Source organism: Drosophila santomea, chromosome 2R (genome assembly GCF_016746245.2).
Source record: "Drosophila santomea strain STO CAGO 1482 chromosome 2R, Prin_Dsan_1.1, whole genome shotgun sequence".
In the NCBI taxonomy this organism is placed as follows: Eukaryota; Metazoa; Arthropoda; class Insecta; order Diptera; family Drosophilidae; genus Drosophila; species Drosophila santomea.
In genome coordinates this window covers 8,540,550-8,553,660 of record NC_053017.2, presented here as the reverse complement: position 1 = coordinate 8,553,660, position 13,111 = coordinate 8,540,550, and the positions used below count along the sequence as shown (strand labels likewise).

General features: G+C 41.8%; 1 protein-coding gene across 2 annotated transcripts in view; it reads left to right on the top strand.

Annotated features, from left to right (window-relative positions):
- The window catches only part of LOC120444428 (neurogenic protein mastermind), a 69,361-nt gene that overhangs the window by 12,705 nt on the left and 43,545 nt on the right, over positions 1 to 13,111 (top strand). For both annotated transcript variants that reach the window (XM_039624068.2, XM_039624067.2), the window contains one exon: positions 5,872 to 6,920. In XM_039624068.2, coding sequence (XP_039480002.1) covers positions 6,189 to 6,920 — 732 coding nt within the window. In that variant the 5' untranslated portion in view covers positions 5,872 to 6,188. The remainder of the gene's footprint in view (positions 1 to 5,871; positions 6,921 to 13,111) is intronic.

The window sequence follows — 13,111 nt, the reverse complement described above, 5'->3', positions numbered from 1 at the left end:
TACAGTGGTCTCCTCTTTTTCCTCGACTACTTTTTGTGCTAGTTTGAACAACCGGTTCCGTTGCCGTTGTGGCTTGTATTTCGTATTGTGTTGTTGCCTTATTGCGAATTTTCCTTGTTCGTGAGAGTGTGTTATGCATTTGTGTGTGTTGTGTGTTGGGTATCCCGCTGGTGGGGCACTTGCCACTTTAGCATTTTACCACTGTACCGGCAGGCTGGATTTTCTGAGCGCCGCATTGCTGGTGGCATGGAACAACAACAGTGGCGCCCTCTGCAATGTTGCAGCAGCATCGACGATAATGTTGCATGTTGCAGCTGTTGCAAGATACTCCCCAACTCCACTCAGCCCCACCATGCCCTACTCCACAAATAATCGCACGACATCTGTTTCGGGACCTGTTGTTGCTGCGATTGCCGTTTGATGTTGCTGGAGGCGAAGTTGCTGCTGCTGCTGCTGCTGCTGCTGATGTGTTGCTGTTGCTGTTGCAGCTGCAGCTGGCCAACAATTTGCATCTACTTGTGGGCTTTCCTCGATTTTTATTTATACATCATGGCGAATGCTTGCGGTTTCGCCCTGCGTGTGAACTAAAATCCTGCGATTCAATGTGTTATCTTCTTTTCGAAATGATATACTATAGAATCACAATTTATCTGAGAAAAGTACAGCCAGAGATGGTATTTCCGGTTTATTGAGCTGCTTGTGTAAATAAAATACTTTGGCTCATTTTCTTATCAATTAATTATACAACTTGGGTCGTATTTCATTTTATGCACTTTTGCAAAACAAATGATTATAATTATATTGCTATTAAGGTATAATACATTTGAAGCTTATTTGTATAACACATAAACTAATAGAGAAAGATTACAAAAAGTAATAATACTTTTGGCTGCTATATTTATATTATTTCCCTATAAGTAACCCCATTATTAATATTTAATAACTTTAACAGCTTGACCATAAATCGGTAAAACAGCACAATTTACGGGAAAGCCAAATTAATACGATAGCATTTGGGTAAACATAGTACACGATTGGAGTTTTCCTCAATGCGCATGTGCAGAGACAATCAAGTTAATTGCACTGAGATGTTGGTTCTGTACTTTCCACCCAAGCACCACCCCCTTTTCGAATAACTACCCCCCGCCACACCCCCTGCGAAAGCAGCATAGCCATCTACTTTTCTCCAGCGCTTTCTGCGGTTTGGCTTCAAAATTTTCCTCGATTTTCCCTCAGTCTGCCGCTCGCCTTTGTCCCGGCCGGATGGCTTGGATTTTGGCCCGGACATCCAGGGGGGCGGCACTCCGAATTTCGGGGGCGTGTCTCTGGGCGGAAAATTTGTGCGAGCTGTGTGCTTGCCGGGCTATTCGATGGTTTTTGGCTCGAAAAGCGGATCTTTCTCGCAATTCGGATTAGGCGCCCAGCGCTGGCGAGCCATAGAGGAATAGAGAAAGAGAGCTTTTCCAGGCCAGACAAACGAAAAGTGGAAAGTCCACCTTGGCTTTTCCGCCCCAGCTTTGCTTTGCTTTCTCCGGCTGCTTGCAGCCTGTTAGTTTCCGATAAAATTGACTTTTTGTCGCCGCCGTCGTCGTTTGTCGTTCTCTTTGTGTTGCGTTTGTCGTTAGTCGTTGGTTGTTAGTAACTTGGCTAGTTAGTTGGCTTGTCGCTTTCGTCACTGGAGGCGGCACCATTTTGTTTGGCGTCGTTTTCTCATGGGCCAACAGACGTTTCAGCCAGCCGACGACTTTCAGCCATCTTCGCCGCTTCTCCATTTGCAATAAAATGTATCTTCTCGCCGGTCGCGTTTAAAACCGCATTTTTTTCTGCTTGCGATTGGAAACGCAAGCGGTTTTTGCAGCTACCAAATTAATTCATTAATTCCAATGCTGACGGGCGTTTTATGATCAGATTAACAGATAAAATAGTACTGCATGAAATTATATTAGTAGCTTCGATGCTTACGTCAATTTATAAATAAAATGCAAATGACATAAATATTAATACTATTTGTGGCTACATGTTGAAAAAGTTGTATTGTTCCTAGGTTTGCTTTTTTTTTTTTTTCGATATTTCTATTGATAGATAAAATACAATGCATTGCAACCCCAACTCCGCCTGTACCATTTATATTTTTAATACAAGACAACGTGATTGATATTGCTAATCAAACTTCAACAACTTATTTTCTGTATTAAAATTCTTTATGCATGTGGTTAAGTCGTTAGAACATTAAACTTTGTTTAACTTATTATGACGTTTCATAAAAACGCCATCAATGCTTTTGTGAATCAAAATTGTATTTCAATTGCTGGGTACAAATAGTTTTCTGTGGAGCTCACAGCATATTCACGCAAGCACACACACACACTGGCGCATGGAAACAAAATAAAATAGTTCGCTCTTGTGCTCTCTTCCCAGGCATAACCGTTTTGAGCACTAACAGCGGCGGCTGAAAACGCACCGTAATCGCGCTGCTGCCAGCGCTGGGCGCCTGTTCATTTTTGCGATAGACGCGCGACGTAAGTCGCCGCCGTTTCACTTCTGGCTCTGTTTCGGTTTCAATGCGATTCCGCATCAAATGCCGCACGCTGTTTTTCGGTTTTGGGCGCTGCGAGAAACGCGAGACGGACTACCGTCCGTTTCTGTCGCGTTTCTGTCGTCGCCGGCGATTTTTTAATTCGCGCCGATTTTGCAATGTTTTCGTGTCCGTCGGCCGATGTTAAAGTCCCACGGAAGCTTTAACAGTGGACCCTCGTGTTTTTCTCTCACTCTAAAACTGTTACTGCGTGTGTATACAAATATAGTGCTCTCTCTTGTTGGCGCTCTATTTGGAATTGAGATCATTGGGTAAAAATCTGTGAGATTGTACTGGATTTATGTACAAATTTGAGGAGCATTAAATGCTGAGAATGAATTTATTATTTATTCAATATCATTAAATCAATATCATTAAATAAATATCATTAAATAAATATCATTAAATAAATATCATTAAATGAAAATACAGAAATTATGTTATGTATGGATTTTTAAAACAAATTGTTAGATTTAATGAGATGTAATAATGAAATGTGTTTTAAACTACAAAACTTATTATGCGTTCGGTAAACTATTAAGTTATAGTTTTATAAAATTATACGATACTTTTTAAACAGTTTTTTTATTTGCAATTTTCTTTCCGCTGTACCTAGAAATATGTATGTTCCTGTGACACTAAATCACTTGGCAGTTTTTCCTCATAAGTTATCTCACTCGCCTCCAATCGTAATAAAATGTTAATGTCGAGACATTAACAGAAATAATCATAAGCTTCATAAAGTTTTCGCTTCTCAAGAAAGTGTCTTTTCTTAAGAATTTAGTGGGTAGCGACTTTGCGGCTCTTATCGATTGGTTTCTGCGCTCCAAAATGAAAACGGTTTTCCGAAATTCGCGGCCGAAAATTTATGATATCCCAAGAAAGCCTTTATGAAACAATTCCACTCCCCTTAAGAATGGCGCGACTCTCGATAATTTTACTTGTTTCCTCAAGACCGAACTCTTATCTTGCTATCACTTAAAGTTTTGGTTTTTGTATTTAAAATGTTTAGTTCGTAATTTCTTTATACAAGATCTTTTCATTTGGAAGTTCAGAACATTTAAGATTTGTTTCCGTAGATTTCAAATTTCCGCAAATGAGAAGCATTTCGTGATTACGTGTGTTTTCGTCTTGTTCAGCTATCTTTCCGTACTGTTCGACACCTACCTCAATGGGTTAACGGAGTTTTGTTTTTTAATTAAACCCAGTAGCGAAAACAATAACAACATTAGCAAAGAATAGAAAACAAATCGCTCTTCTATAAATCGCTGACCTTTTTTTTCTTCCCTGAGATTCCGTGTCGTGAGATTTTGTCGTTGCTCTTTCACTCAGTTACTCTCACTCACTCAATTGCACTCACTCGTTTACAACATTGTTCTGTACACTCCATAACATAACTTGCTTTCTCGCGCAGAGGCAACAGCCCTGCTGTCTCGCTCATTCGCACTCGCCAGTTGCCTTCTCGCTCCCCCAGCCACCCACTCTCCCGTTCGGCCGCTTTCTCTGCCTGCAGTTGCTGCGCGCCTGCTATTCGGTTCGGCCGAACCGCCGTTCGCTTGTATGCGAGTGGATTATTGTTTTTGTTTCGAACGCGAGTAAAGTCGCGCTGCCGTTTCCACCAAAGGTTCCCCATTTTTCGACTTGAACTGAAGGCCCAAAACCAGTTTCCACTGCAGCCGAGGAGTTTGGGCTTTAGGGTCTTGGCTTAGCCTTCTCATCTCGCCTCTTGTTTACAGCTTAATTTGCCTGCATCACCCCGATGGTTCCACCCCCTTTCATCCACGTGCCGCACAGCCTTTAACAGGCAGGCTTCCATAAAAGGGACAACCGCGAAAATACTATATTGTATTTAATTGAAAATTAAAACATAAATAAATCAAAACGTAGCTAAATACATTTTTTCCACTTTAACAGTATATTGAAAACTTTTTTAAATAATATGTTGTATAAATATAAATAAATAAAAGATAAAATATATAAAAAAATATAGATAAATAAAAATACTTTCTTTTACTCAAGAATAAAGCATTATTTAAAAAGTTAAGTTGGTTTTAAGCAAGATTTTAAAATCTTGATATTAAAGACAAGATAACGAAAACTAAAATAATAATAACTTTTTAGGGCTCTCCTGTATTGCCCATCAGTCATAAGTTGCCAAAGGTTTTCTGCTCATTTGCGCCTCTGCAACATCCAAAGTTCGTCGTCGGCTGTCGTTCGCTGTGGTGGTGGAGCCCATGTAGCTCCACTCGGCGCACTCGGCACCACCGATTTCTCGGCACCGTCCAAGCCCACAGCCAAGCCAAGCCATTGAAAGCAGCACCGAGCTCCAACCGCTCGCCGTGTGCCAACCGCTCTGCTCCGTCCATCAGTCATTCATTCAACCGCCAGACGCGGCGCAGGCCAGTTGTGTTTGTTGTCAGTCTCTCAATCCCGATTCCGATTCCGATTTGACGTCGATTCCATTTGGCTTTGTTTTGTTCCGTTCTGTTCTGTACTGTTCTCTGCTTCTCGCCTTTTCGAGACACGCGAATGCGAATGTGTATAAGAAAACGCGCAACGGCCGCTCGCGTTTTGCCAGCGATTATTGGCTTTAATCAGCTTTGCCTGATTCACTGAGCAAAAAGACGTTCATAATTAAGTACAGAACAAAGTTAGCTCATGTAGACGAATTTGGACCAACCTAATAGGATGATCAATACGAGAACCACTTAATGTAAAAAAAACGACTTCTCCGATACTTTTCTCAGTAAAATAAAGAATAATAATTAAGAACAAAATTTTTCTCACTGTACAGCCTACGTTGTATTGTAAATACTTTTTTTTTTTTTAGGTTTTTCTTTAAATGTTGAAATACAACTTTTTAGTGGGGGATAGAATTTTTTCAACTGTAGCTGGCATTGTTTTTATCAGTTTCTGGAAAGTGTGTTTGTCGATCTACTTTGTTTTTAATTTGTTGTGGTTTCTACTATAAGGTACTCGTATTGACATCACTCATATGCTCTCTCCTTCTTTCTTTTTATTGCTCTCACTTTCCGGTTCTTATCAATCGTTTCATACGTATTTAGTTTAGCTTCGAACTGATCTACAATCGCCGAAATTCAAGTGGAAATGCGACTGGGTGCATAGCGTAAATATGACCTTGGGACAGATAACCAGCGGGAATTTCGAACTAGTATATTAGTATAGAAATTGATTAATATTTGGGAGCTAAAGTAATTCCTTTACTTTTGGATTAAGATAGATTTAACAACAAAAAACATAAAGCTAAAGCGTTGCTTCTCATTTTCTTTTTGCAGGACTTGCCACAGGATGTGGACTTGGTTTTCTTGTGGCTGCTTTCACCTGCCGCAGCAGCGATATTCCTAACACCTCTCCGCGTTGAATAGGCATTTCCGGTCTTGCAGCGCGGAAACAGCAGCAGCAATCAGCAGCGCTGCCAGCAACAACAGACGATATCAGATATAGACAACCTATATACACGCATATATATTTATTCGCCGCCGCTGTCGCCGCCTTGTTCTTCGCGATTTCGTCGCCGTCAGCGTTCGTCGCCGACTGAGACGAAAGCTGCGAAGCAACGAGCGCCAGCGAAAGCCTCACCACGGACGCATTTATGGATGCGGGCGGCCTGCCAGTTTTCCAGAGCGCCAGCCAAGCAGCCGCCGTCGCCCAGCAGCAGCAACAGCAGCAGCAGCAGCAACAACAGCAGCAGCAGCAACATTTGAATCTCCAGTTGCACCAGCAACACTTGGGCCTCCACCTGCAGCAGCAACAGCAGCTGCAACTGCAACAGCAGCAGCACAATGCCCAGGCGCAGCAACAGCAGCAGATCCAAGTGCAGCAGCAGCAACAACAGCAGCAGCAGCAACAACACTCGCCCTACAATGCCAACCTGGGAGCAACAGGCGGCATTGCTGGAATCACTGGCGGCAACGGAGCTGGCGGCCCTGCGAATCCAGGAGCGATTCCCTCCGCTCCGGGCGACACTATGCCCGCCAAGCGGATGCCGGTCGTCGATCGGCTGCGACGCCGCATGGAGAACTACCGCCGCCGGCAGACGGACTGCGTGCCACGCTATGAGCAGGCCTTCAACACCGTCTGCGAGCAGCAGAACCAGGAGACCACCGTCCTGCAGAAGCGCTTCCTCGAGAGCAAGAACAAGCGAGCGGCCAAGAAGACCGACAAGAAGCTGCCCGATCCCTCGCAGCAGCATCAGCAGCAGCAGCACCAGCAGCAGCAGCAGCATCAGCAGCACCAGCAGCAGCAGCAGCAGCATCAGCAACACCAGCAACACCAGCAGGCCCAAACCATGTTAGCCGGACAGCTGCAGAGCAGTGTTCATGTGGTGAGTTTGAAGGACTCGATGTCCTTAGTTTTAGGCTCGTGTTTACTTTTGGGTAAAATGATTCCGGGTATTGTATTTCACATCTTTGGAATTCTGCCATTGATTTCACTGCCTTGAAACTAAAATACTATGTTACAACAAGTCAATTACAGGTGGCACAAAGTTCATGAAATTATGATGAAAATAGTTAGGGAATCTCAGTAGAATGTGTATTGCTTTTAGATTCAATGTTAATAAATCCCTTAACAAGCTACATTATTGCAAAAGGGTAAAGATTCAAACTTCATATATCACTAAAATTAACGTCTGAAGAAGAAGCTAAGGCAAATAGTTGAATAATGGATAATAACAGTGATTTACAAAGAGTGTACAAAAAAAAAACAATAAGTTTATGGAAAAAAGGTCAGGAAAGTGAAACCTCTAATTTCAAAGTACATATATAAACGCGTAATAAAATGGTAAATGGGTGAAATAGGAGAATTGGCTAACCTTAAGTTATTTCTATTCAATCATATAACCGTAATTTAATCCTTGGTGGAAATTCCCGCCATAGACCCATCAAATTGTGATTTACATTCCATTTGGTTTGACGGACATATCGGTCGCCCGCGCAAGATGAGATTGTGAAATGGATTTCGAATTTCATTGGCGTTTCAAAAGAGCTTGGGATTATCGCGGCGAATGCAAATGCAAATCGCATCCAGCAGATACGCGTCTATGGCTATGGGTATCTCATCAAGGCACAGTTGCCTCACATTTGAGCTGGTGCAGTCCGCGGTCTCAAAAGAGCAGCGAAATAAATACGAAGCCAGCAATCCAAGCGGAGAATGCACGTACATACATACATATATACACAAAATAATAATGAGGTCAGCGATTTTTTGTTATGGTGTTTTTCCTTTTGTTGTTGTCGATTTTGTTGTATTTTTGTGTGCGAGTGTGCTGGATTTTTTTTTGTACTCTTTCGGTTTCAGTTCAGTTTCACTCACACACAGCTCGCATTCGAACTGCGCCGCCAACTTGTAGCTACAAGATACATTCGCTGTAGCTACAAGCAATTGTAGGTACTACTTAGCTGACTTTTTGACGTTCCTTTGGCTGCATTTGAAAAATACCTTGAACAGCGCAGCACAGCACAGCAGCAGTAGCAGTGGCAGTACCGCAAAAAAGTTGGATATACTTGTGTATATCATTTTGCGAATGAAAAGATTTTTTTTCTGAGTGAGTGATGCAAGCCGCGATTCTCGACGGCCTCTGGCTTATATAATTGTTAGTTCTGTCGACAATCCGACAAGCGACCCCATCACAGCTTGTAATTACCACAGCCAGCTCGAACTCGAGATACTGATTCTGATTCAGTTTCAGAATCCGTCTCGGAGTTTCTATTTTTTTTATCTGGGCGACTTGAACGCGGAACGTGAGTTATTCCTCAACTGGCTACCGCACTACCGCACTACTGAGATCTGTTCAGTTCAGTTCAGTTAAGTTCGGTACGGTTCGTCGTGGATTGGAGTGGAAAAGTTTTTCCGCATCCGCCTGGCCAAGTCATTTGTGTCGTTTGGAACTGCTACTGTGCTGTGCGAAGCCCCTTCGTTTCCCATCAGCACGTAATTATTCATCGCTGACTGGTAGTTGCTGATGATTTGTCCCCCTTCACTTGAATTCTTTTCATATGCAAAAAGTGGATTTGGCTCGGCCCGCGGCTAAGGATGAGGATGCTTCGGCATAGTTGCGGTCTTTCAGCGAAAACATTTGTACAAACATTAAGTCATTCATAATGCAGCCTTCTAATTAACTTACTAAATGCAGACATATTTCGTTTCCGCATTTGTGTGCAATCAAAATTGTGCTGATGCATTGATGGAAATATTTTAGAGTCTTTTGAGACGTGACTATTTCGTATTTTACTGCCCAAATGGTGGCATCTTTTTTAGATTTTACTGTTTTGTAGTTAGTCCATAGATCCTCATTAATTGGAATGATTTAATTGCTTTCTGATTTCGCCGTTGGCCACTCATCCGTTCCTTTGGCATCTCGCCAGCAATTTAATGATCGATGAAATGGACAGGGAGCGGTTAATCTAAGTTGGCTTTTCACTTTTCATTTCTGTTATTTCTTTTATTTTGCTGCTTTTACGGTTTTGGAAAACTTTTACTGATTGCTGCCGCCGCCTGCGGTTGCCGGTGAAAATCGCTGCAAATTGCGGCCCGCTTGTAGCCGGTGCAACATGCAAAACAAGAAAGCAACATCGCCAGCAGCAACAACAAAACAAAAAGCCAAGTCCAACATATTGTTTATAATGCGTTGTTGTTTGCGTTTTTATTTTATTTGGGAAAGTCGCGTGTTGCAGTTTCTTCTTCAGCTTCTTCTGGCTGCACTTTTTCCCCACTTGCTATATTACATTTTTCTTTCTACTTTGTTGTATTGCACTCATTGTTGCCAATTTTCACTTCACTTTGGGTCGTGTGGCATTTTCTGACAGCCGTCAGTCAGTCAGTCAAAGTCTCGAAGCGCAGTCAACAAAACAAAAGTTGCATGAGCGATCTGCCCCGCCCCCTTTTCGGCCTCCCACCGCCATCACCACCACACCGATTTTCCCGCTTTTCCGCCTCAACTCCACGCGCAGATTGTTGTTTGTTTCAAGTGCCTCTGCTGCTTCTGTTGTTGCTTTGTTGATGTTGGTGTTGTAGTTGTTGATGTTTTCGTTGCTGTTGCATCTTGATTGACAAGTGACAACATATTATTGGCGTATCGTTGCAAGCTTAGATTATTTGTTGCTATTCTTGTTGTTGGCTTGTTGTGGTTGCATTGGCATTGTTTATCGCTCCTTCAGAAGGAAAACGCCTCCGACTCCGGTCGTGGGCGTGGCCCAAAAAGTTGCTTACATTACGGCGAGCGGGTAATTTATATAAATAGAGGTAGTTAAGGTGAAATTCTACTATAAACATGAGAAAAACCATTGAATTTCTATAGGGGACCTGTTTTATTTGTCGTTTTGAATAGTTGATTACTAGGTACTACACGTCGTCTTAAAATAAAGAGATTTCAGAACCCATTTGAAAAGCGATTAAAAACTTAGCTGGTAGATAATTCTTCAAGAGCAAATTTTAATCGCATTTAAAATGTTCGTAGAACTGCATTTGTATATGTAGCATTTAAATTGCTATACATAATTTAACAAAACACCTGAATATGTCTGGTTGTAAGTTTAAGAAAAACTACATTCATTGTGCTGGCCCAATGTTTTATTTATTACACATTATTCCAAACTTTTCGCCAGGCTTTCTTGTTCAACTTGTTGAAAATTTATGTATTTCAAACATTTTACACATTTTTGTTAAATGCATCATTTATCTTCGCCTTGCCATCGAACTCACAGGGCCAGACCGAAAATGGCCACACCGCCCATTGGAGTGGGGGAAACCCCCCTTCGCCAACCACCCGCCGCCCATGTCTTCGGCCAGGGGATTCACCTAACAGTCTGCACCCCTGGCGTGCTCTGTCTTTTGGCCTAACGAAGATATGGAGGGGCTTGAGTGGGTTCAGCACAGAGAAAAAAATATATATATATAAAGAAGAAAAGGGGGCTGTAAGTCGCCAAAAGCAGGGGCGTGTAAAGAGAAAAGGGGAAAGGTGGAAGGCGGACAGCGTGGCTTCAACAAAATCGATTCCATTTCGATGGGAAATGGGGGAAGGCAAACAGCCGAAAAAAGCGAAGGAAACGAATTGCAGACGGAAAACTGAATGCGGCCTGCACTTGACTACAGATGAGGGGGTACGTGGATACATGGATTGATAAATGCAGTATATGCATTATATACAGTATATAGCAAATGATGTGCGGCATATACATACATATAGCAGCCGGCATAAATTATTGCCGCGCTTTCTGGCATAATATTGTTGCAAAAGGCAATGCAATTTCTTCGATTCCTTATCATTTATTGCATCGTCTTGGTAATGAATTGCAGCTCAGCCAAGAGTTGTAAAATAAATTTCTTTCATCAAAACGGTATCCCTTTTTATATGTTTATTAACATTTAATGCATTTCTGCCATGTTTAGGTTTTATTGCCAATTATAATTTTCAACATAATTTTGTTTACCCTGCTAGTAAAATCATATGGGATCTTGATAAATTAAAAATATACAGTATTTAGTAGTTCCTATTCTGTTAGTTTTTATTAATATTTTAAAAAAAATATTTTTTAACCAGCACACTGGCGATTTCTTCCACTGTGCCGTTAGCACAATGGGCCAAATTGCGTGTTTGTCACGCATTGCTCATTTCCACTGAAGTTAGAATTTGTGGTATATTACAAATGCACCTCAAAGGCTTCTTTTCCGTGCGTGATATCCTTGTGCACTGCACTGGTATTCAAAAATAAAGCTGCATGAAAAGGAGGAAGTTCGGAGGGCGAGCTGCCCAGCCCACTCACATGCACACCTATATTCACAATGAATTTTGCATCTTTTATTTATTATGTTTGGCAAATTTCATTGCATATTAAAAATGCAATTTTCCACAAGAAGAGGAGCTTTTCCATCGCCCTCCTGCGCCTTCCTGCCATCCGACCATCCGTTTATCCTTTTGCCATCCTTCGAGTTTTTCGGGCCGTCAAAGCTCTTTGGGCCCTGCGAGCTTTAAGTTCTTAAGTCTGGCTTTTGTCAATTGTCTTAAACATTTTAATTGCTTTACGTTTGTCGTCGCAAAGTTGTTGTGCCTGTTCTTGTTGTTGTTGCCAGGACAAAAATAATAAACAAGAGAAAGGCGTAACAGAAAATGATGAAATGTTTGCGGAGGTGTGTGAGTGAGTGAGTGTGTGTGGGTGTGTGGGTGTGTGTGTGCGGTTTTGTCGAGTGGCTGGCTGTAGATTTTTAACCCTTAAATAATAATCGCCTGGTAATCGCACTTATTTTTCTCCTTCGTTTTTATTTAGGGATTTTCATTGCGGTGGCAGGGGGAACTCTTTCTCGTTTTTTTTTATTTTGCGAGCCATCCACACATCATCAGCAAAACAAACCAGGCGGAACTTCTTCCCCTTTTCGTCCTTTGCTTTTGCTGTTGCTCTTTCGCTCTGCCCTTTTAAATCGATAAACTCATTTTGAAGTTGTGCCCACACACACACACATACACACACACATGCACACAAATACGATATATGCCCGCTAGGAAAACACACAGATACACACGCTAACGTGGATACACTTTACTTACTTTTATTTTCAATAAGCCTACTTACAGCCCACATGTACAATTGCCAAGCAATATTAAGATTTCTCTCATTCTGCGACATATATATTCCATAAAGTATAGTGTATTTTGGCTAATTAATTTGATTTGAAAAGGATGGCAGACAAGAAGATGTTGTGCATTCTCGATGAGTGGCAAATATTTGTGGAATCTTCAGCACTTGAACGCTTTTCACTTGAAATGACCAGCTCGTTTCGATGGGAATAGTTAACCCTTGAATGACGCCAGTCAGGCGCCATTCTCGGCTTCCTTTATGCACTTTGGCATCCACATCCACATCCATATCCATATCCACTTCCACATCCACATTTTCGTCCGCGTCCTCGTCCTGGTCCTCGCCGGCATCCCAAAGGATGTCGAGGTCCCCGGGCTTGCATTCAATTTGTGTGTCGATTACATGAAATGAGCTCCGACCCGCTTGGCCGGGAAATGGAAAAGCTGATGAAGAGCGGGTTTTATATGCAAAATTAAGCCAAACACGGCTCGTGTGTCAAAGGCAAATGTGCTCGATTGATTTGTCCGGCCATAAAAACAGTCCAGGGAATGCAAATGGAGCTGGGAAATTGGTGATGGTAATGGTAATGATAATGGCATTTCGGAAAGATGATTTTCAAAGTTAGTTATGTTAATTACGGCATCACTTTTATTCTGCTATTATATACCTATATAGTCTGAAAACAATACAACTCACTCTAGTTACAAATGCCACAGCATTAGCCTTCATAAATGATTAATGAGCTCATATGATGGTATGTTGATAAATTAAAATATGCTTTTAAAAATCACCCCTATGCGACAGTGCGCTTTAAAATGTATTAAGTTTTACCCTCACCGAATTGATTTATTGTCTGTGCCACACTTTCAAATCAATTCCATTAAACTTTCAGAATTGATAGAGTCCGTTTGGGTTATTGATACTTACAGACATACTTCTGCAG